This window comes from Lissotriton vulgaris, chromosome 2_2 (assembly GCF_964263255.1).
Source record: "Lissotriton vulgaris chromosome 2_2, aLisVul1.2, whole genome shotgun sequence".
Classification (NCBI taxonomy): domain Eukaryota; kingdom Metazoa; phylum Chordata; class Amphibia; order Caudata; family Salamandridae; genus Lissotriton; species Lissotriton vulgaris.
In genome coordinates this window covers 201,471,871-201,493,223 of record NC_141688.1, presented here as the reverse complement: position 1 = coordinate 201,493,223, position 21,353 = coordinate 201,471,871, and the positions used below count along the sequence as shown (strand labels likewise).

The following is a 21,353-nucleotide window of genomic DNA, read 5'->3' as shown; positions in this document are numbered from 1 at the left end:
TACTCCTGCATATTTGCTTGTGCTAAAAAGCTGTTCACTAATATTTTCTAGTTGTATGATTTCCTGGCCTACTGCTGTAAATTCTTGTAAATTCAAAAAGTCCTAAATCTGCACTAATGCATTGACCGATAGGTCAATGCATGGGTGCAGATGCATGGGTGCAATTTTGTGACTTTCTTTAAGACTTGGGCCATCCCAAATTAGGTCTGGAGTTAACCAAGACACTCTGTTTTTATTAACAATCCATTGACTGGCTTCTGCTTTCACAAGGAGCATATCAGCACACATAAAGTAGTTTTGTTCAGTGCCAGGGACTACTGTGGCAATGTGTGTTTTTTTGGCTTAAAAATATAATTCCTTTTTTCCAATGTTTTTTATAATGGTGAGGGCCTGGCAGCACCCACAAAGTTTTAAAAACCAAATCAACACCAGACATGCATTGACAAAAGCCAAAAGCTGACCGCTGATGGATTTGTCAATGTTTGTGTATTTTCATGTTTTTCATTAACTTCTGGAACTGGTTGCCTTGATTTCCCATTACAAATATTTGTTGGAAATACTAACCTGCATCAACACATCTTACTAAATGATGCTTCAAAGAAACGTTACCTTCAATTTCACAGTAGTTTAGCAAAAAAATGTTTTTCCAATGTGCATTTTTTTTAAACATTTCATTTTGAAAGCAAATGAACAATCTTGCTTTCAAGCATCTGCAAATATTTGCATCTAATTAGAGAGCATTCTAGGAGCATTGCATTGTATGTAGCAACATATTGTTAAACTTTGCAAACGCATGTACACATTTTTGCACTGGAACCACTGTAGTACAATCCGAGTTTGCAACACTTCCTTAGAGCGCTCACCCTAATGAGAAAGGCTTTGTATTGATGAACCATAAAAACAAGTTCTAATTGCAGACAAGGCCCTCCCCTGACCCATGATGGGGTACTGTAAACTGGAAGCCAATGGAAAGGGTTTGTGTTGCAGGGAGTTGGGCCTACTTGTCCCAAGGACAAAATAAACATGAAAACGTGTTGTCCTCAAACCCAAACAATATCTCCTTGGAGTCAGGCTACAGAAATTCCAGACCACTGATATGCTGAGCTACTTGTTGCTGCATGGATTTGTGAAAGTTTCCTTCAAATTGCAGCCCACTCTCCTGATATATGTTGTCTTGATTTTTGTAGGTCGGTATGATAATTGTACTATAGCACTGCTTGTAATGGGACCCTAGGTGTTGAAATGCTTGGATGCTTTTTGTCTTTAGTACTGTATGACTGCAAACAGCATTAGTGCAGTTTAAAAGGACTCTATCAAGTCATGTGCACCTGTTGGGAAGAAAAATTACTAATTTTTTCTCCTCTGTCTGCAGAGACTCAGCTGCTGCCCGGGAACAACTTTACCACCGAATGCAACATTCCCGGAATCTTCATGTGCGGCAATGGCCGTTGCATCCCCGGTGCCTGGCAGTGTGATGGGCTGCCTGACTGCTTCGACGAGAGCGACGAGCACAAATGCCGTAAGTTTGTCGTCTGTAGTGGATACCAGAGGAGTAACCTGTACACCCAGTAGAGGCTGGGGGAGGCTTTGGATAAAGCAACCGTGTCCCATAGAGAAGCATTGAGAAAGTAACATGAATACACTCTTACAATACTGAGAAACCATGTATTGTGTCACCAACTAAATTATTTCACAAATTAAAAGTAGATACAGATTGTAATTAACTATTCAAAATGGTCGTTTAAATATTTTTCATAGCTAATGCTATTCCTAAAATTCAGTATTAGTATGTGAAGCGTTTCCCAGTGCTTCTCTATGAGTCAGTCAGCCATTCTACGGTAAAAATATATTTTGGGTGCAAGTCACTTTAACATTCAATTTCCAAATCGGAGCACAGGCAACAACCCGATTCTTTTAGCAGCCATCACCTCACCATCTTTATCATTTAATACATCAATAAGAGCTCCTGCGTAACCGTTAAGTCGTAGCACGCCTCAATCCGTAGAGGATTGGGAAGTACCCTAATGATGAAGCATGTCACCAAGGGGAAACCCTGGTGGGTGAGGGGACTCTAGGAAAAATGTTTTTTTCCTACTGAACGATCACAGTAGATTTGCGCTGTATCCCACACCCCATTCCCCGGAAAGGTTTTCTTTGAATCTTGCGAATTTGTGATAAACTTATCTGCATGGAGGATAAACGCAGCCTCTACCTCCCCTCTATTTTTGTTACAATCTACTGATTACTGCACAGTATGCTGCCACCACCGCACTTGTACTGCTTTTTTCTTGGTGAAGGCAGTAGCTGCAGTCCGTGAGAAAGGCTAAAGTCATGTCGCACACACATGATCTGTATTTGCCTGTGCCAACAAAAATCAGCATTAGGGATCAAGACACCTGAACTGTTGGGCACTTAGAGCAGGGATGCATGTCCATACCCATGCAGGGGACTATTCATCCCAACAGGGTGACTAATTAATAATGGTGTTTTTATCAGGCAAAAAAGGTTTCTTTTGACAGATCGCAGTAGATGTTTGGCTCTGTTACAGTCAGGCTACAGTGGAAGGCCTGAGACCATGTTTGCACTGCCACTGTAGTGGATGCCACAATAGGTGATGTGGTCCTCTGGTAGCATTACACTTGCAGGCCCTGGGTACTTTATGGGCCGTATACTAGGGACTGATAGACAAATTAAACATGCCAATTAGAAGTATGCCAATACGGCAGTGTTTAAAGGGGGAGACCAGGCACTTTACTACTGGTTAGCAGGGTAAAGTGCACAGTTCTAAAGCTAGCAAAAATATGGGGTCCAGCAAGAAGCAAAAAATCCGGAGTGCTCACATAGGAAAGGTGCCTTAAGCTGAAATAGTGCCAGCAGCTCGCCTTGTTTTTATGGAAAATTGACCTCTCCTTTTGAACAATACCTGCCTGTGGATACGTTTCTGTGTCTGTACTCCTGTTTGATAGGGTCAGGGATTTTCCCCCAGCTTCGAACATAGTTTATCCCAGTCAATGAACACAAACACAGATGAAAATTCTAGGAAAGCAGCATATAGGCATATTTCTTCTGATGTTAATATTTCTACACCAGGTGTTCTGGGTTGAAGGCCTGTTCGCTGATGGGTGGGCCAACTCTAGATCCGCCTTGATATAGTGCCGATGCTTGCATCTTCTACTCCTTATTAATTGTTTTTCAAGTTTATGCTGGAGAAATTCTTTGTTGGTGAAAATCTTCAGGACCTGCATAATTTTGGATCTGCCATCTGGCCTTTCTAATAAACGCAACTGTGATGCTGTTGAGCCATTATACCATGAAACAGAAGGTATCAATGCAGTGATGAGAGTGTCAACAAGTTTTATGTCCACCAGTTTGGGAATCCGATGAGCACCCGATTTGGAAGGAGATTTGTTCCCGTGGATTTCTCATTTTCCAGGCTCGAGATTATCTCCTCGATCAGGCTGAGAGACCATCAGTTTTTAATGACCATTTTGTGGTCCTTCCTGGTGGAGGGTTCCAAGTGGGGCAAGTATTCACCCGACAGGTCTGCATTTTTTTTTACCCAGGAATCCTGACTCAAGAATGTTTTTGAAAGTGAGTTTTGGGCGATCTGATGGGTTAGTTGCCTGGCCTGTGTTTGTGTCACTCAAGGATTGTGGCGCAGGATTGTTTTGTAAGATATATTGAAAGTGGTAGAACCATAAGGTTTTGGAAATATATTTGATACAAGATCGACATTCTCTATGAAAATGCACAGTGCACCATTTCAAGAAGTGTTGTGTGTCCTTAGCTGCTACTGCGTGCTGGAGTTCTTTCCATTTCTTAAGGTAGAATTCATTTTTCTTTTTTTCTATAAAGGTCATATATTGTACGCTTACATTTTTATCCCTTGACTTGACTTCTGTCAGCTTCCTTCTCAGTTGTGACTTCTGTAGAGCCCATTCTTCATCAAAGCAGGTGATTGTGGGGTGTGGCCTTAGACTGTGCTAGGCTTTTTGGGATTTATACTAATAGGTGATTTGATGTCCATAGAATAAAGTATTTTAAGTATCTTTTTGTAAAGTCTCCTTAAACAGGGCAAACTTCGTATGGTTTACTTTCCCTAGATGCATAGCAGTGGTTGTGTTCATCTTATCATTCTGGTTTCTGGTAGGTGGTAGGTTCGTCCGCTTCTCCAGAGCTTCCGTATTGGTTCCTCTCCATTTTAGTTGCAGTCATTCTCCAATTTCATAGAAGCGCTCTTGCGCGAGCTACACTGGCGGCCATATTGGCAGCGACCGCAGTTAGAATAGTAAGTTAGCCAGGGTGAGTAAGAGTGAATGTGGTAGTGTTCAAGTACAAAGTTGAAAGAAGGGTAGTAGAAATAAAGGTTGGATTGATCTGTAGTTTATGAAAAGGAGGCCGAAGAAGACCGCTCTCTGGGCAAAAATCGAACAATTAGCCAGAAAAAAAATAACATTTGTTATAAAGCGGTGGATGGCTTTTTATTCTCTTTCTGACATGTTACTTTACTATCACTGTGAAAAATGACAGCAAGAAAGAGAGTGTGACAGCTGGATAATGTGCCCCCCCCCCCCCGTCTGTGCTTCAGAATTGAGGGCTGGGAATTCTATTGAGAGAATCAAGTTTAATCAACCAGCAACATTTACAAAAATGTTTATTTTGACCTCATTGGAGCTTTTAGAACAAATGGTTTTATCTTGTTCAGTTTGCAGGGCAGCTAACATCTCCATCAGATTCTTTGACTTAACAAAGCCCACTAGGGTTCTGTTCTGCATTAAGACAGGGTGTTTGTGCCACGCTGAGCTTGCAGCTGGAGGCGGCATGCATCATGGAACCCTATCTAACACAGCTCTCCAGTTCGAGCTGCTTTGGACATCAGGGGTTGCCATGGGTGGTTGGAAAGACTGCAGGACACACTGGCGTAGTCTCTCTACTGGAAGGACCCACCTGCCCTGGGGCGTGAAGTTGCCTTCAGTCAGGAAAGGCCACTCTTCCATCTGTCCCAGGTCTGGTACAGGTAAGCAAGCCGTTCATGGGAAGAGCAGAGCCAGAGCTGAGTCAGTGGTCCGGCTTTGGTCTAAGAGCTTACGCATGAGCTGAACCCTCAAAGTAGCGTCATGTCTCTTGTTCTCATTTTCCCTCTTGATTTCTTATGCTCTTGCTCCCTATATCCTAATATATCACTCCTATCCTCTGTCTCTAGTTCTTTGTTTTTCCTTATGTATTTCTGTCTTCCTCATCTTCTGCTTGAAAACACAGTTTAAACCCTTTAGACCCATTAACTAGATGCACAAGTTCCTGAGTGAGCGAGGACATAGCTAAGCGGGAATAGTGTCTCCTATGCAGCTTGTAGGTGCATGGTATGAATGTATGCTGCCTCTGCTTTTCATCCTTGTGAGGCTGGGAAAAAAAGAGTAGTAGTAGGTACTGCAACCAAAGAATCTCTCTTCACCAATGCACCAACAATATGTATCTATATTGCTGGAGCCTGGCATTCTGCATGCTAGATTCCACCTCAGCTGAACCCAATTGTGGACGTCCACTACACACCGCAGATACGTTCCCACCACCTGTACATGCATCTGCACATCACCAAGTACAGGGCACACGGACTCTTACTTGTGGTGTGTAGCCAACCCCAGGTCTGACTATACATGCAGAATTCACTAGTTGGTCTAGCCTGCAAGGTACTCTTAAAAAGTAAGTTTATGGGCTTACCAAGTACTTGCAGGGGTTTAAAGCCCGCCCATTGCCTACTATTCGTTGGCTTTCCTGTCACTCTTATTTGCTTGCTTCTCATTCCATGGCTTGCCTTCTCCGTCTTGTCTCAGCTCCATCCCTAGTTTATGCTGCATTTGCTTGTGTCCTACCACTGTTTACTTTCAAGGACCTGCTTTATTCTTGTGGGTTAAGCAGGCCACTTGAGTGAATGTGTTTTCCAGCTATCCTTTAAACAACCTGGGGATCTGACAGAAGACCACGAGGGGAAATTAAATAAATAATTGATCCTCCCTCGTCGTCATCTGTTGGAATCCCCCCCACCCCCCTTCCTATGCGGCCTCACCCGTCCCGACCCGCGCCCACCACTCCACCCAGCCTCACCGCTCTTACTTGCATGGGCCGTCCCTAAAAAAAACATGAGTGCTGTACTGTAACCAGCATGAAAAAGGTGTACGGTGATGAGGTCTACTTACTTTGCTCGCCCTGCATATTACTGCAGTACTTTACTCCCCCTGAGAGAGATTATTCGGAAAGAAGCAGGTGCACAATTCACAGCATCTTTTACAAGACTTTCTCCTTGCTTGCCCCTGTCTTCGTCCCTCCCACTGCTCTCGACTGACCAATAGTGACTGGGAATAGAAAAGGCACAGAGAGAGGCGAAGATTTCTGTGGTTGGTCTTTCTCTACCAGTCTTACTGGCGTATCCGACCCCACGAAGCTTCATGAGCTCTACTTCACAGTGTAGGGTTGGGGGGGTCATGTAGTGCTTAGCTGACAGTAGTTGAGGTTGCAGGAAAGCATTTTGAACCAAGTGGTCTCAATTTTAATTTCTGTTTTGCTATCTGTAAACAGGTTGTCAGTCAGAGACTAGTTTAAGCCTACTCAAGGCAGCTAGTCCGAAACAAATTTAAGGTTACCCAATTGTACGTGTAAAGATCTGAACATTTGGTAAGTTTAGACTTGTTTTTAACTCAGTGACTCTGCTAGGTTTCTTAACATATTTGTTTTTGAGGCTGGGAGCTAATTTACATTGGTCATTCACAATATTGTTCTTTTTTGACAACATATTGTAAGTTTTCCCTTGTATATCTTTATAGTAAGCCCATTCAGACATTCTACAACCAGCAAATATATTTTTGTCCTTTGAATCCATTAATTTAAGGGTGCAATACTAAATGTCCAAGATTCCATGTCCTGCTGAAAACCCACTTAAAACATATTTGGCAACGACGAAACGTCGACGTTTGATGTTTCGACTATATTGGACTATCTTTTTTAACTTTGTGGCTGAGAATTTGGTACAATAACATTTTTGGAGTTGGAAATTGGATCTAATTTTCCTTGTACGTTTATTGATTTACATTTAAGCTTTGCCTAAAGGCAGTAGTTGATTAAATGAATGTTAGCTGCTTAAAGATTACCTCAAATCATCCCGCTTCTTTTCTTCGGTACCAAAGACTCTCCTGAGTCCAGCATTTAGTGGCCGTCAGGACTGCTTGCTGGCATTTTTTTCCATGAACTAGAGGTGATCGTTCAAAGACTTCTTATCTGTTGAATTCACATCTTTAAACATATGTAAATCACTGTAGGAGTTTTCACTGATGCACAGCCCGGATTCCTAGGAATATTAGGCAGGCTCCTTGCATGTTTTATGGAGGTGATAAGCAAAGGCTGGACTTAAGACATATCACTGGTAGATTTACTTACAAACCTTATTACACATCACGTACAATAAGAGCACAGAAGAAGTCTGAGTTGTTTTGGTCATAGAAGGAGCTGAAAGGTATAAGACTTTCCTGTGCGCCCAGATAGAAAAAATTTAAATTATATATTAAAATAGATTTCAGCAATAGTACCAGTATACTCTTTCTGCGTGAAAGTGATGCAGAAAGCGACTTGCAAAACCTTGCACTGAAGGTTCTAACATCTGCCTTAGGGTGGACACCTGCTGCTATTTTACCTGCCCTTTTCCATTCTCTTTATCATTCCCTATTTCCACATCTCCTCAAAAACCATTTCCCCCAATATCTGCTTTTCAATTCAACCATCATCATTCCTGAAGACATAGCGTATTCGAAGTTCATACCAACTGCTCCCTCTCTTTAGAACACTCACCGCTGAGAAATTACAACTTTGCAGACCCCGTGAGAGAGACTGTATAAGTAAGTGAGTGGGGTGTGAGTGGCTGTACGTGTGAGTGAGTGCCTATGTTGTGATTGTTTTGATTGATTTAGAACTTATATAGCGCTTACTGTCACCCCACGGGTATCCTGGCGCTTCCGACTAAAAACTGAACCATGATTACATAGGTCACACCTGCTCGAGCCTAAATAGAGGACTCAAGCTAGGCTTTGGGAAAGTGCCAGGTTTTCAGGTTCCTGCGAAATTCTAGCAGGGTGCTGATCTGTCTAAGGCTCTGGGGAAGTCCATTCCAGAGCCGAACGCCGGCGATGGATGTATGACGTTACAACGCATACTTTTACTCCGCATACCATTACAACGCGGTATTTACAACGCATACCGTTACAACGCATAGCACTTTGGGGTGCTGGATAGTGGTAAGTATAATTTACTATTCTAACTCCAGTCCCCGTGGACCCTAGGGAAGGTGTTGGATAGTAAATTAAACTTACCTCTTATCCTAGAGCGCCCCCCAGCGCAATGCGTTGTAACGGTATGCGTTGTAATGCCTGCGTTGTAGTGGTAGTGCGGAGTAAAAATTGCGTTGTAACAGGTGTATACCGCCGGCGACACTAAATGCTCTACCTTTTAGCCTGGCCCGTTTAAACCTAGGCACCGTAAGTAGTGAGGCATTGGATGATCGAAGCTGCCTGGAGGGTTGATACCTAGAGAACCTTTCCTGCATAGGGACTGGCCCTAACTCATGTACCGCTTTGAAAACCAAGCACAAAGACTTGAAGCGAATACGTTCCATCACTGGTAGCCAGTGCAGCTCTCTCAAGGCCAGTGTTGTCGAGGAGCAGCGTTGCCAGCCAAGGGCAAGTTTAGCTGCTGCAGACTGGATTCTTTGGAGCCCCTGCAGAATATATAAAGGGGCCCCCAGATACAACGAGTTGCAATAATCCAGCCTGCTACCACTATTCTAATTACTACCAGTGTACGCACCTCTTTAGGTAGCAAAGGAAGTATTTTATGCAGCATACGTATTAGAGCAAAGCAAATGTTGGCAGTCTTATTAGCCTGTGATTCCATCTGGAGATTCTTGTCAATCAGCACCCCCAGGTTACGTACTTTGCTCGATGGAATCAGTGGTTCCTCTTCTGGGGTCAACCTAAATTCGGAGGGGAATTGTCTAGGTGGCCTACCCGAGGAACAATAAACCACCTCGGTCTTTCCTGCTTTAAACTGTAGGGAATTCCTACTAAGCCAATTGGCTGTCTTCCGCATGCATTCCTGGAACATGTCAAGGGATACAGCATTGGCACCCTCCAGAGAGAAAGCCAGTTGTGTATCGTCTGCGTAGTTGACTGTGCAGACTCCGGCAGACTTTATAATAGGGAGTAAGGGCTGCAAATAAATATTAAATAGGATGGGTGTGAGAAGTTGGCCTGATAGGTAGTGTTTCCAATTCTGGAACCACTGGTTATCAGTCCAAACAAACCCCAAAGATGTCAGGTTGTAAGTCAACCTTGTAGACAAGCTATCCTAGTGGTAGCATGGACTAAGCAGCCTTAAAGGCTTAACTTAAGAGGTCGTGTTAAGCGAGCTTGTTTTACCACATACAATCCTGTAATCAAATGAAAGGACACCACACAAGTATATATTATAAAAATATATGTATTTATTTCTAAATTACTCCCCAGTACTCTTTATGAGGAAAGGGGCACAAGCGTTAAATCAAAAGCACTGTTACACATATAAAGTTGCACGTTTATGGATGAGGGCGGGTGGCCACTCAGACCATATATTAAAAAAGTGGTATAAGTAACACTTATCGAACAATGGTTAGGCCTAGGGCCTAGAGATTCGCTGGGAGCAGTCAGGACAAGCAATGAAGCAGTCGGGAGTAGCCCACAGGAGACGGGTGCAGCACGGAAAGTGCGGCGCGCACCAATGCACTGTCAATGGTGCGTAAAAGTCAATTAAAGGGAATAAAAAGATACTTCCGCTGAACCTAGGAACACAAAACTTTAGACACAGACCCTAGAGGTGTGTACCAGTGTAAAGACACCGGCGTTGCAAAGTTACCTCACCCACAGGCCGTGGGTGCACAGGGTCGAAGTGGCGTCGGGTTCTGTCACGCAGGTTCTTGGTGCTTGGAGCTGTTGCAGCTGCAGGCGCTGTGAAGCAGAAGTGTCCGGTGCGATCCAAGGGTGGATCGATGTAGAAAAGTACCTGAAAGCAGAGGGGACAGAGTCTGGGTCACTCAGCAGTGACCAGGGTGGAACCAGGACGGAACCAGGCAATGTCGGGCGCAATCAGGCGGTTGTCGATAGGCTTCTCTCCGCTGTCACGTGGGCTCTGGGGCATCTGCGACGTCCAGGAGCAGGTCACGATCTGTCCCACGTAGGCTCTCGCCGTCAGCACCGTCGGCTTGAAGATTGTAGCAAACAGCACTTGGCAAAAGCAATCCACGCGGAACCGGGAGATTGCTTATCACTCGAACCAGGAGGGTCAGAGTGGGTGCTCCTTTTCACAGGAGCTGGTGCAGATCTGGAGCAACCAGAAAAGCAAGTCGGATTTCAAAGTTCGTCGGCACAGGGGCCACAAGCCAGCTGGCAAGTGACCGGGCCAACGCGTCGAGCGCACACAAGCAGAAGGGCCCCACGCAGCACTCAGCGAGTGTGGAGGGGTGAGCTTTGGTGCAAGTGGAGCTCGGGGCTGGGGCTTCTCAAACCCCGGTGTACAGCTTCGAGGGTCACTCGTGGGCCGCACGGTCAGCGTCTCGTGGCCTTTTCAAGATGGCGTGCCCCACGCTTCCGGTCGCCTCCACGGGTCTCAGCTCTGCAGGGACTGTGGATCGGGCAGGTAGAAGGCAGGCAAGCTTGATCTCGTCGATCTCTGTCGCTCGAGTTCCGGCGGGAACTGCAACAAAGCAAGGGTCGAGGGCTGGATGGTGCCTGTTTGCACAGGGTGGTCACTCCTTGACCACAAGGGAGATTCTTCAGTCTTCTCACGTCGTGTAGAAAGTCGAAGGGTCCAGATTTCGTTTCTTATGTTTCTTCAGGATGATCTGAGGTCCGTTGGGACTGCTCCCCCTCTTATTCGAATCTCGGGGGTTGGACATCCTGCTAGGTCCCCTCCTATGGGTGGGACCCAGGAAGGGGGTGGTTACACCCCTCTCCTTTGATCCTGGCCGCGCTGGGACAGGGGCTGGGAGGCCCCAGAACCGGTTTGGCCGGATCCTGCAAGGGGCAGCCTTGTGCTCCCCAGGCAGTGTCTGGTTTCATTGAAACCTCCCTACTCCAATCCACTATCTCCTGTCTGGGGTGGTTTGACACCGCCCTGTGACAGGAAACTCTTTGTCCAGGCCTCCTCTGCCGGGTTTCGGTCAGCAGCAGGAGGTCAGACCCGTGTCTGTGGCAGGGGCATCCATTTTGTGGATCTGAGGCTCATTTTAAATCAACCGCGTTTCAGTAAAGTAACATGTCTTCTCCCTCTAGAAGGGTGGAATGCTACCCCCGTCACCAGAACTGGCGAGGGGGTAGTATTCCAATTCGTATGACACCTTACACGACATGTTTTGATAAAGCCAAACCAAAGTTGCTATATAACCGCGAGGATTATAATGCGCTTAAGAGTATATGGTATGGCATTATCCCGGATCAGCTTAGGGAGTTGTTCCCGACAGCTGCAGACAGGCTCAGCTCATGCCAGAGCACCATCTCACATAAAACCACGCACTCTGCCTCCAGGATTGATGAGGCCTTCCATAGGAGTGGCTTACAGGCTATATATGTGTCCAGATATAGGTTTAGATATAGGTATACTATATCTAAGCAAGGGGTGATTACACCCACTTGCCCCAGCTGAGTGATCAGCCAGTTGTGTCAATTTAAGAACCAGCCAGGGGTGGCAAAAGCTATGCTTCAGCCCCTGGTAGGCCTTGGTGGCACCTATGCCCTGGGCACCTATAGTGCATGGTACAGGGGCTGACAAGGAGTCCATTTCCAATTGTGGTATGTACCTATAGCACATGTATTATAAATTTAGAGAGAGAACAGCAGGCTGGGGGTCTGATTAGCAGGCCCACAGCCTCAGTAAGTCGAAAACCAGTGAAGCAAAAAGCAAAAATTGGGGTGACCATAGGATAGCAGACCCTACTCTCCTACATAACCCCCCCCCCAAACGCAGGGGCATTAAACTTAACCTTGACCAGATAAGTCTTCATGTTCTAAGTGGAAGTACCTGGAGAGACCATCTGCATTACCATGGTCAGTCCCTGGGCGGTGCTCCACTGTAAAGTCCATCCCCTGTAGGGAAATGGACCACCTGAGCAGTTTGGGATTTTCACCCTTCATCTGATTTAGCCACAAGAGGGGCTTATGGTCTGTCTGAATTAGGAAGTGAGTACCAAACAAGTATGGCCTCAACTTCTTCAGGGCCCAAACCACAGCAAAGGCCTCCCTCTCAATAGCTGACCAACGTTTCTCCCTGGGGGTCAGCCTTCTGCTAATAAAAGCAATGGGCTGGTCTTGACCATCTTGATTAAGTTGTGAAAGCACAGCTCCCACCCCCAACTCAGAAGCATCTGTCTGTACAATGAACTGTTTGGAGTAGTCAGGACTCTTCAGGATAGGTGCAGAGCACATGGCCTTCTTCAGGTCATCAAATGCCTTTTGACAGCTAACTGTCCACTGAACCTTTTTGGGCATCTTCTTGGATGTCAAGTCATTCAATGGTGTCACAATGGACCCATAGTTCTTTACAAATTTTCTGTAATACCCAGTCAGGCCCAAGAAGGCTCTGACTTGTGTCTGGGTAGTTGGAGGAGTCCAGTCCTGTATGGTCTGGATCTTGCTCTCCAGTGGTTGAACTTGACCCCCACCTACTAGGTGGCCCAAGTACACAACCTTGCTCTGCCCTATCTGGCACTTAGTAGCCTTGATAGTCAGGCCTGCCTTTTGCAGGGCCTCCAGAACCTTCTTCAGGTGGATCAGGTGATCCTCCCAGGTGGAGCTAAAGACAGCAATATCATCTAGATATGCTGCGCAAAAGTCATCCAACCCAGCAAGGACTTGGTTCACCAACCTTTGGAAAGTGGCAGGTGCATTCTTCAAACCAAAGGGCATTACCACAAACTGATAATGTCCACTAGGGGTAGAGAATGCTGTTTTGGCTTTTGACTCTTCAGCTAGTCTGATTTGCCAGTAGCCAGCTGTCAAATCAAATGTGCTCAGAAACTTGGCAGAAGCCAATTTATCAATGAGCTCATCTGCTCTTGGAATGGGATGAGCATCTGTCCTAGTGACAGCATTGAGACCTCTGTAGTCCACACAAAACCTCATTTCTCTCTTCCCATCTTTGGTATGAGGTTTTGGCACAAGGACCACTGGGCTAGCCCATGGGCTCTCTGATGGCTCAATCACTCCAAGCTCCAACATCTTTTGCACCTCAGCCTTTATACAATCCCTGACATGGTCAGGTTGCCTGTAGATCTTATTCTTCACAGGCAGATTGTCACCAGTATCCACCTCATGGGTGCACCAGTTAGTCTGACTGGGTGTGAGTGAAAACAATTGTCTGTGGGCCTGCAACACCTGTCTGCAGTCCACCTGTTGCTGCTCAGTGAGGCTGCCTGCCAAGGCTACTCCATCAACTGAACCATCATCAGGGTTCTGGGAAAGCAGGTCTGGGAGAGGGTCACTCTCTTCCTCCTGTTCCCCATCTGTGGCCATGAGGAGACTCATGTCCTCCCTGTCAACAAATGCTTTCAAACGATTGACATGGAGCACCCTGTGGGGGCTCCTAGGGGTGCCAAAGTCAACCACATAGGTGACTTCTCCCTTTTTCTCAATGATAGGGTAGGGTCCAGTCCATTTGTCCTGGAGAGCTGCTGGCCCCACTGGGTCCAACACCCACACCTTCTGCCCTGGCTGGTACTCAACCAGAACAGCCTTTTGGTCATGCCAGGCTTTCTGTAATTCCTGACTTGCCTCAAGGTTTTTGGATGCTCTCTCCATGTATTCAGCCATCCTGGAGCGGAGACCAAGTACATAGTCCACAATGTCTAGTTTAGGCTTTTTGAGAGGTAACTCCCATCCTTCCTTCACCAAACTCAATGGACCTCTTACAGGGTGGCCAAACAAAAGTTCAAAAGGGCTGTAGCCAACCCCCTTCTGTGGGACCTCTCTGTAAGCAAAGAGCAAGCAGGGTAAAAGGATGTCCCATTTCCGCCTAAGCTTCTCTGGTAAACCTTTTATCATTCCCTTTAGGGTCTTGTTGAACCTTTCCACAAGCCCATTGCACTGTGGATGGTAGGGTGTGGTAAACTTATAGTTTACTCCACACTCTTTCCACATTGCTTTTAAGTATCCAGACATGAAGTTAGTACCTCTGTCTGAAAGAACCTCCTTTGGAAAGCCCACTCTTGAGAAAACTGCAATGAGGGCTTTTGCCACCACAGGAGCTGTGGTGGTCCTCAGGGGAATTGCTTCTGGGTACCTGGTGGCATGATCCACTACCACCAGTATAAATCTGTGCCCAGATGCTGTTTGAGGATCCATGGGACCCACAATGTCTATTCCAACTCGTTCAAAGGGTACCCCCACCACAGGTAGTGGTATCAGGGGGGCCTTTGTTGTGCCACCTGACTTACCACTGGCTTGGCAAGTGACACAGGAGCGACAAAACTCCTTGACATTTTCTGACATGTGAGGCCAGTGAAAGCGTGGAACAAGCCTGTCCCAAGTCTTATTCTGGCCTAAGTGTCCTGCAAGGGGAATATCATGGGCCAAGGTAAGAAGAAAGCCCCTAAACTTCAAAGGTATAACCAACCTCCTGGTTGTGCCAGGCTTGGGGTCTCTAGCCTCTGAATAAAGGAGTCCTTCATCCCAATACACTTTATGGGTACCTTGAGCATTCCCTGCAGCCTCAGCAGCAGCTTGCTGTCTGAGGGGTTCAAGTGAAGGGCAATCTAATTGGGCCTGCCCCAGGTCTGCCCTTGAGGGTCCCCCTGTCCCCAGAAACTCAACCTGATCAGGTTCAAGCTCCTCTGAGACAGTCTCCTCTTGGACTGCAGAATCAGTTTCCTGTGAAACCTGATCCTCAACCTGGGGCAAGTGGGAAGGCACAGCCTTAACCCTCTTGCTCCTTCTCTTGGGTTGTGGTTGGTCTATTGTTTCAAGATCCACCACTGGTTCAGGAAGGCACTTCTTAGCCTGAGACCTTGTCACTGCAAGGACATGAGCTGAAATCCCCAGCATTTCTGCATGAGTCCTGTACTCCACTTCTGACCAAACTGAGCTTTCAAGATCATTGCCTAACAGACAGTCTACTGGGAGGTCTGCACTCACAACAACTTTCTTTAGGCCATCTACCCCTCCCCAGGAGAAGTTCACAACAGCCACACTATGGGAAGTAGTGGAGTTGCTTGCATTGGTCACTAGGTAACTTTCACCTAGTACAATTTGTCCAGGGTCCACAAAGCCAGGTGCCACCATTGTGACACTGGCACAAGTGTCCCTGTAGGCCTGAGCCAGTTTCTCATTAATTAAGGGAGTCTGCCTATATTTGCCCAGGTTACTGGGGCTTACTGCAGTGGGCAAAGATATGTCCACATCATATAGGAGAACTGCCTGTGTGGGGATTCTGACTAGGCCAGATTCCACCTCAGTACCCAGGGTCAACCCTACTAAACCCTTTGGCTGTGTACCACCACTGCTGACTGTACTAGGGGGTGCAGTTGCTTTAGGAGCTGCAGTGGTGGGGACTGGATTTTTCTTAGTGCATTCACTGCCCCAGTGTGAAACTGATTTGCAGGTATTACACCAAGGTTTCTTTGGGCCATCGTTCTTCTTTTTCTTGTTTCCATTTTGGGAACCCCCCTCCTTATTGCTAGTTTGGGGGCCTGAAGACTTCTGGTCCTTTTCTTTATCTTTCTGATTCCCACCCTTCTGGTCTGTTTTCTTCTGGTCACCTTGGTTCTGGTTTTTCTGCTTAATCCTTGTTCTGACCCATTTGTCTGCCTTCTTTCCCAATTCTTGGGGAGAGGTCAAATCAGAGTCAACAAGGTATTGATGCAACAGCTGGTTCTGACAGTTATTAAGGATCTGTTCTCTCATCATAAGATTGTACAATCCTGTATAGTCTGAAACTTTACTTCCCTGCAGCCAACCCTCCAGAGCCTTAGTGGCACAATCTACAAAATCAGTCCAGTCCTGAGTCTGTGCTTTTTGGGTGTCTCTGAACAACAACCTGTATTGCTCAGTGGTTAGGCCAAACCCTTCAATAAGAGCACTCTTCAGAACAGAGTAGTTTTTGGCATCCTCAGGTCTAACAGTGAGGAGCCTGTCCCTCCCTTTCTCAGAAAAGGAGTACCATAAAATTGCTACCCACTGATCCTCAGGGACCTGCTGTACCATGCAGGCCCTCTCAAGAGCAGTCATCCATTTGTGGATATCATCCCCTTCCTTGTAGGGGGGCACAATTTTTGTCAGGTTTCTATTATCATAGGCCCTGTCTTTTTCTTTAGGAACTTTGCTGCCACCAGTGGCATCTAAGCCACTTAATTTCTGTTCCCTAGCCAAGGTAAGTTTAGCTTGAGCTAAGGTAAGTTTAGCTTGAGCCAGAGCTACCTCCTCCCTCTCTATCTGGAGTTGGATAGCCCTCATTCTGGCCCTATGCTCTTTTCTCTGGGAGGAAGTCATTCCTCTTTGAGATTCTCTTGAGGCACTAGAAAGGTGAGAGTCCCTTGACAGAGATCTCTCCCTTCTATTACCTGGGAGAATTTGGTTATGAGATCTGGAGTGGTGCTGGCCCTCTCCATTCCCATGTAGGTCCAAGTTGGCCTGGTTAAGCCTGGCAACCTGTACCTGGTTTCCCACCTGATCCTGATCTTCAGGCTCTTCTACATCAGAGCCTTCCTCTTCTTCTTCCTCCTCCACTACATCATCTTGAAGATCCTCATTCTCAGGGGAGTTTATCCCTTCCTCTGTTTCTAAGGGAGTCTGACTCACCTTATCTAGGTCATCCTTTTCTAGGAGAGCTACTAGGGAAGGAATGGTAGGGCCTCTGCCCTTTTTTAGCCCCCTGGCTGTGCACAAGGCACTCAGGTCTTTGTGGCTAAGGTTGTCATATCTGGATGTTGTCCCTATAGGATCAACTTCTAAAGGAGCAGAGCCTGAGGCTCTACCTGTATCAGACATGACTGCTAGTGAGGTGTAAGTGGTGCACTTACCTACACTAAGTGGTTTCCTACTGTACCTTGCTAGTGAGTTGTAGTCAGGGTGTGCTAATCCCTTTAATCTACAACTACTAAGTTCAGTAGAACTTAATATGCTAAGCTTTTGATTTATATGTACCTAGAGGTACTTGATGTGATCTTTCAATTTGATAAAGATTGCAATGGTAAAACAAACAGCAAGCTCAAATCCGCACCGCTGCACACCAATGTGAGAAGTTGGCCTGATAGGTAGTGTTTCCAATTCTGGAACCACTGGTTATCAGTCCAAACAAACCCCAAAGATGTCAGGTTGTAAGTCAACCTTGTAGACAAGCTATCCTAGTGGTAGCATGGACTAAGCAGCCTTAAAGGCTTAACTTAAGAGGTCGTGTTAAGCGAGCTTGTTTTACCACATACAATCCTGTAATCAAATGAAAGGACACCACACAAGTATATATTATAAAAATATATGTATTTATTTCTAAATTACTCCCCAGTACTCTTTATGAGGAAAGGGGCACAAGCGTTAAATCAAAAGCACTGTTACACATATAAAGTTGCACGTTTATGGATGAGGGCGGGTGGCCACTCAGACCATATATTAAAAAAGTGGTATAAGTAACACTTATCGAACAATGGTTAGGCCTAGGGCCTAGAGATTCGCTGGGAGCAGTCAGGACAAGCAATGAAGCAGTCGGGAGTAGCCCACAGGAGACGGGTGCAGCACGGAAAGTGCGGCGCGCACCAATGCACTGTCAATGGTGCGTAAAAGTCAATTAAAGGGAATAAAAAGATACTTCCGCTGAACCTAGGAACACAAAACTTTAGACACAGACCCTAGAGGTGTGTACCAGTGTAAAGACACCGGCGTTGCAAAGTTACCTCACCCACAGGCCGTGGGTGCACAGGGTCGAAGTGGCGTCGGGTTCTGTCACGCAGGTTCTTGGTGCTTGGAGCTGTTGCAGCTGCAGGCGCTGTGAAGCAGAAGTGTCCGGTGCGATCCAAGGGTGGATCGATGTAGAAAAGTACCTGAAAGCAGAGGGGACAGAGTCTGGGTCACTCAGCAGTGACCAGGGTGGAACCAGGACGGAACCAGGCAATGTCGGGCGCAATCAGGCGGTTGTCGATAGGCTTCTCTCCGCTGTCACGTGGGCTCTGGGGCATCTGCGACGTCCAGGAGCAGGTCACGATCTGTCCCACGTAGGCTCTCGCCGTCAGCACCGTCGGCTTGAAGATTGTAGCAAACAGCACTTGGCAAAAGCAATCCACGCGGAACCGGGAGATTGCTTATCACTCGAACCAGGAGGGTCAGAGTGGGTGCTCCTTTTCACAGGAGCTGGTGCAGATCTGGAGCAACCAGAAAAGCAAGTCGGATTTCAAAGTTCGTCGGCACAGGGGCCACAAGCCAGCTGGCAAGTGACCGGGCCAACGCGTCGAGCGCACACAAGCAGAAGGGCCCCACGCAGCACTCAGCGAGTGTGGAGGGGTGAGCTTTGGTGCAAGTGGAGCTCGGGGCTGGGGCTTCTCAAACCCCGGTGTACAGCTTCGAGGGTCACTCGTGGGCCGCACGGTCAGCGTCTCGTGGCCTTTTCAAGATGGCGTGCCCCACGCTTCCGGTCGCCTCCACGGGTCTCAGCTCTGCAGGGACTGTGGATCGGGCAGGTAGAAGGCAGGCAAGCTTGATCTCGTCGATCTCTGTCGCTCGAGTTCCGGCGGGAACTGCAACAAAGCAAGGGTCGAGGGCTGGATGGTGCCTGTTTGCACAGGGTGGTCACTCCTTGACCACAAGGGAGATTCTTCAGTCTTCTCACGTCGTGTAGAAAGTCGAAGGGTCCAGATTTTGTTTCTTATGTTTCTTCAGGATGATCTGAGGTCCGTTGGGACTGCTCCCCCTCTTATTCGAATCTCGGGGGTTGGACATCCTGCTAGGTCCCCTCCTATGGGTGGGACCCAGGAAGGGGGTGGTTACACCCCTCTCCTTTGATCCTGGCCGCGCTGGGACAGGGGCTGGGAGGCCCCAGAACCGGTTTGGCCGGATCCTGCAAGGGGCAGCCTTGTGCTCCCCAGGCAGTGTCTGGTTTCATTGAAACCTCCCTACTCCAATCCACTATCTCCTGTCTGGGGTGGTTTGACACCGCCCTGTGACAAGAAACTCTTTGTCCAGGCCTCCTCTGCCGGGTTTCGGTCAGCAGCAGGAGGTCAGACCCGTGTCTGTGGCAGGGGCATCCATTTTGTGGATCTGAGTCTCATTTTAAATCAACCGCGTTTCAGTAAAGTAACATGTCTTCTCCCTCTAGAAGGGTGGAATGCTACCCCCGTCGCCAGAACTGGCGAGGGGGTAGTATTCCAATTCGTATGACACCTTACACGACATGTTTTGATAAAGCCAAACCAAAGTTGCTATATAACCGCGAGGATTATAATGCGCTTAAGAGTATATGGTATGGCATTATCCCGGATCAGCTTAGGGAGTTGTTCCCGACAGCTGCAGACAGGCTCAGCTCATGCCAGAGCACCATCTCACATAAAACCACGCACTCTGCCTCCAGGATTGATGAGGCCTTCCATAGGAGTGGCTTACAGGCTATATATGTGTCCAGATATAGGTTTAGATATAGGTATACTATATCTAAGCAAGGGGTGATTACACCCACTTGCCCCAGCTGAGTGATCAGCCAGTTGTGTCAATTTAAGAACCAGCCAGGGGTGGCAAAAGCTATGCTTCAGCCCCTGGTAGGCCTTGGTGGCACCTATGCCCTGGGCACCTATAGTGCATGGTACAGGGGCTGACAAGGAGTCCATTTCCAATTGTGGTATGTACCTATAGCACATGTATTATAAATTTAGAGAGAGAACAGCAGGCTGGGGGTCTGATTAGCAGGCCCACAGCCTCAGTAAGTCGAAAACCAGTGAAGCAAAAAGCAAAAATTGGGGTGACCATAGGATAGCAGACCCTACTCTCCTACATAGGGACTAATTGCAGAACCCTGCGGCACCCCATGGATGACTGATGTTTTACTGGCAGTGAAAGGTGCTAGTGTTACCACCTGGTGAAGTGCTGCCAGGTAAGATTGTAACCATTGCAGTGCCCACCCCCTCACTCCCAGATTCGGTAGTCTTTCCAGTAGGATTAGATGGTTCACTGTGTCGAATGTGGCTGACATATCGAGAAGCACTAACACAGTCGCATTTCTGTTGTCGGCACGCATCCGCAGGTTGTCCAGCATTGTGACCAAGGTCATCTCCGTCCCGTGACCAGGGCGGAAGCCGAACTGATCTTTATCAAGCAAGGAGTTTTCCTCCAAAAAGCCCGACCGTTCCCTACTAACTGTTTTCTCTAGGACCTTCACTGGGTAGGGTAGAAGAGAGATAGGCCTGAAATTGGCCGGTACCGAAGGATCCAGGGAAGGCTTTTTAATCAAAGGAGTCACTGTAGCCAGTTTCCATTCCTCTGGGACCATTCCTTTCTCCAGGGACTGGTTACAGATCTGCCTCAGCCATGGAAGAGTGTCCCGGCCAGATGACTTCCATATTCTGGAGGGGAAAGGATCATTCGGGGAGCTTGAGGATACACTCTCTACCAGACTATCAAAAGCAGCTTTTGAGAGGGTTTGGAAATTATTCAGAGAAACCGGTTGTAATTGATCTTCCGCTCTCGTCTGTACAGGATTAGGTTGGTCCGCTGTGTTGTTAGCAGTAAGACTGTCCACAATCTTAGTAATTTTGTCTTGGAAATGTGAGGCAATTGCATCGCAGAGTTCTTGTGATGCTGCCACTTTATTGTCCATACATTTAGGGGCGGACAGCGCTTTAGTGGTTTCGAAGAGGGCTTTTGTCCCATTAGATGCGTGGGCAATTGAGCTGGCATAGAAGTCGGCCTTGGCCTTAAGGATGCTTTCCTTATAATGCAGCTGTCTCCGTCTTAGTTCAGTTTTATATTCCTCCCAATACCCATTCCTTCATTTCATTTCCTTTCCGCCTTCTTACGAAGCAGGCGGAGCTGTTTCAGCTCCTCGTTGAACCAGGGCGCCGTAGCCTTCCTCTTATTTTTCATCCTCTTCATGGGGATTACCTGATCTAAGATGGCAGATATATGGTTTGTATAGAGTGAATAGTTCTCTTCTACTGATAGCGTGGGTTCGAAGTGCGTGACCTCCGGGTAAATACTGGGGATCCGCAATGACTCAGTTGCGCCCATTCCCTCCCTATTCTATAGGACCTGTGCTGATCTTCACTGTCCCTAGTGTTCATCGTCCTAATGCTGAACAGGACTAGATAATGGTCTGAC

General features: G+C 47.1%; 1 protein-coding gene across 2 annotated transcripts in view; it reads left to right on the top strand.

The window, feature by feature from the left end:
• LDLRAD3 (low density lipoprotein receptor class A domain containing 3) overlaps window positions 1–21,353 on the top strand; it is a 584,528-nt gene that overhangs the window by 180,330 nt on the left and 382,845 nt on the right. The window contains exon 2 of one of the 2 annotated variants that reach the window (XM_086959537.1): window positions 1,373–1,519. The exons of the other annotated variant lie outside the window; for it this stretch is intronic. Coding sequence (XP_086815663.1) covers window positions 1,373–1,519 — 147 coding nt within the window. The remainder of the gene's footprint in view (window positions 1–1,372; window positions 1,520–21,353) is intronic. 2 annotated transcript variants of the gene reach the window in all.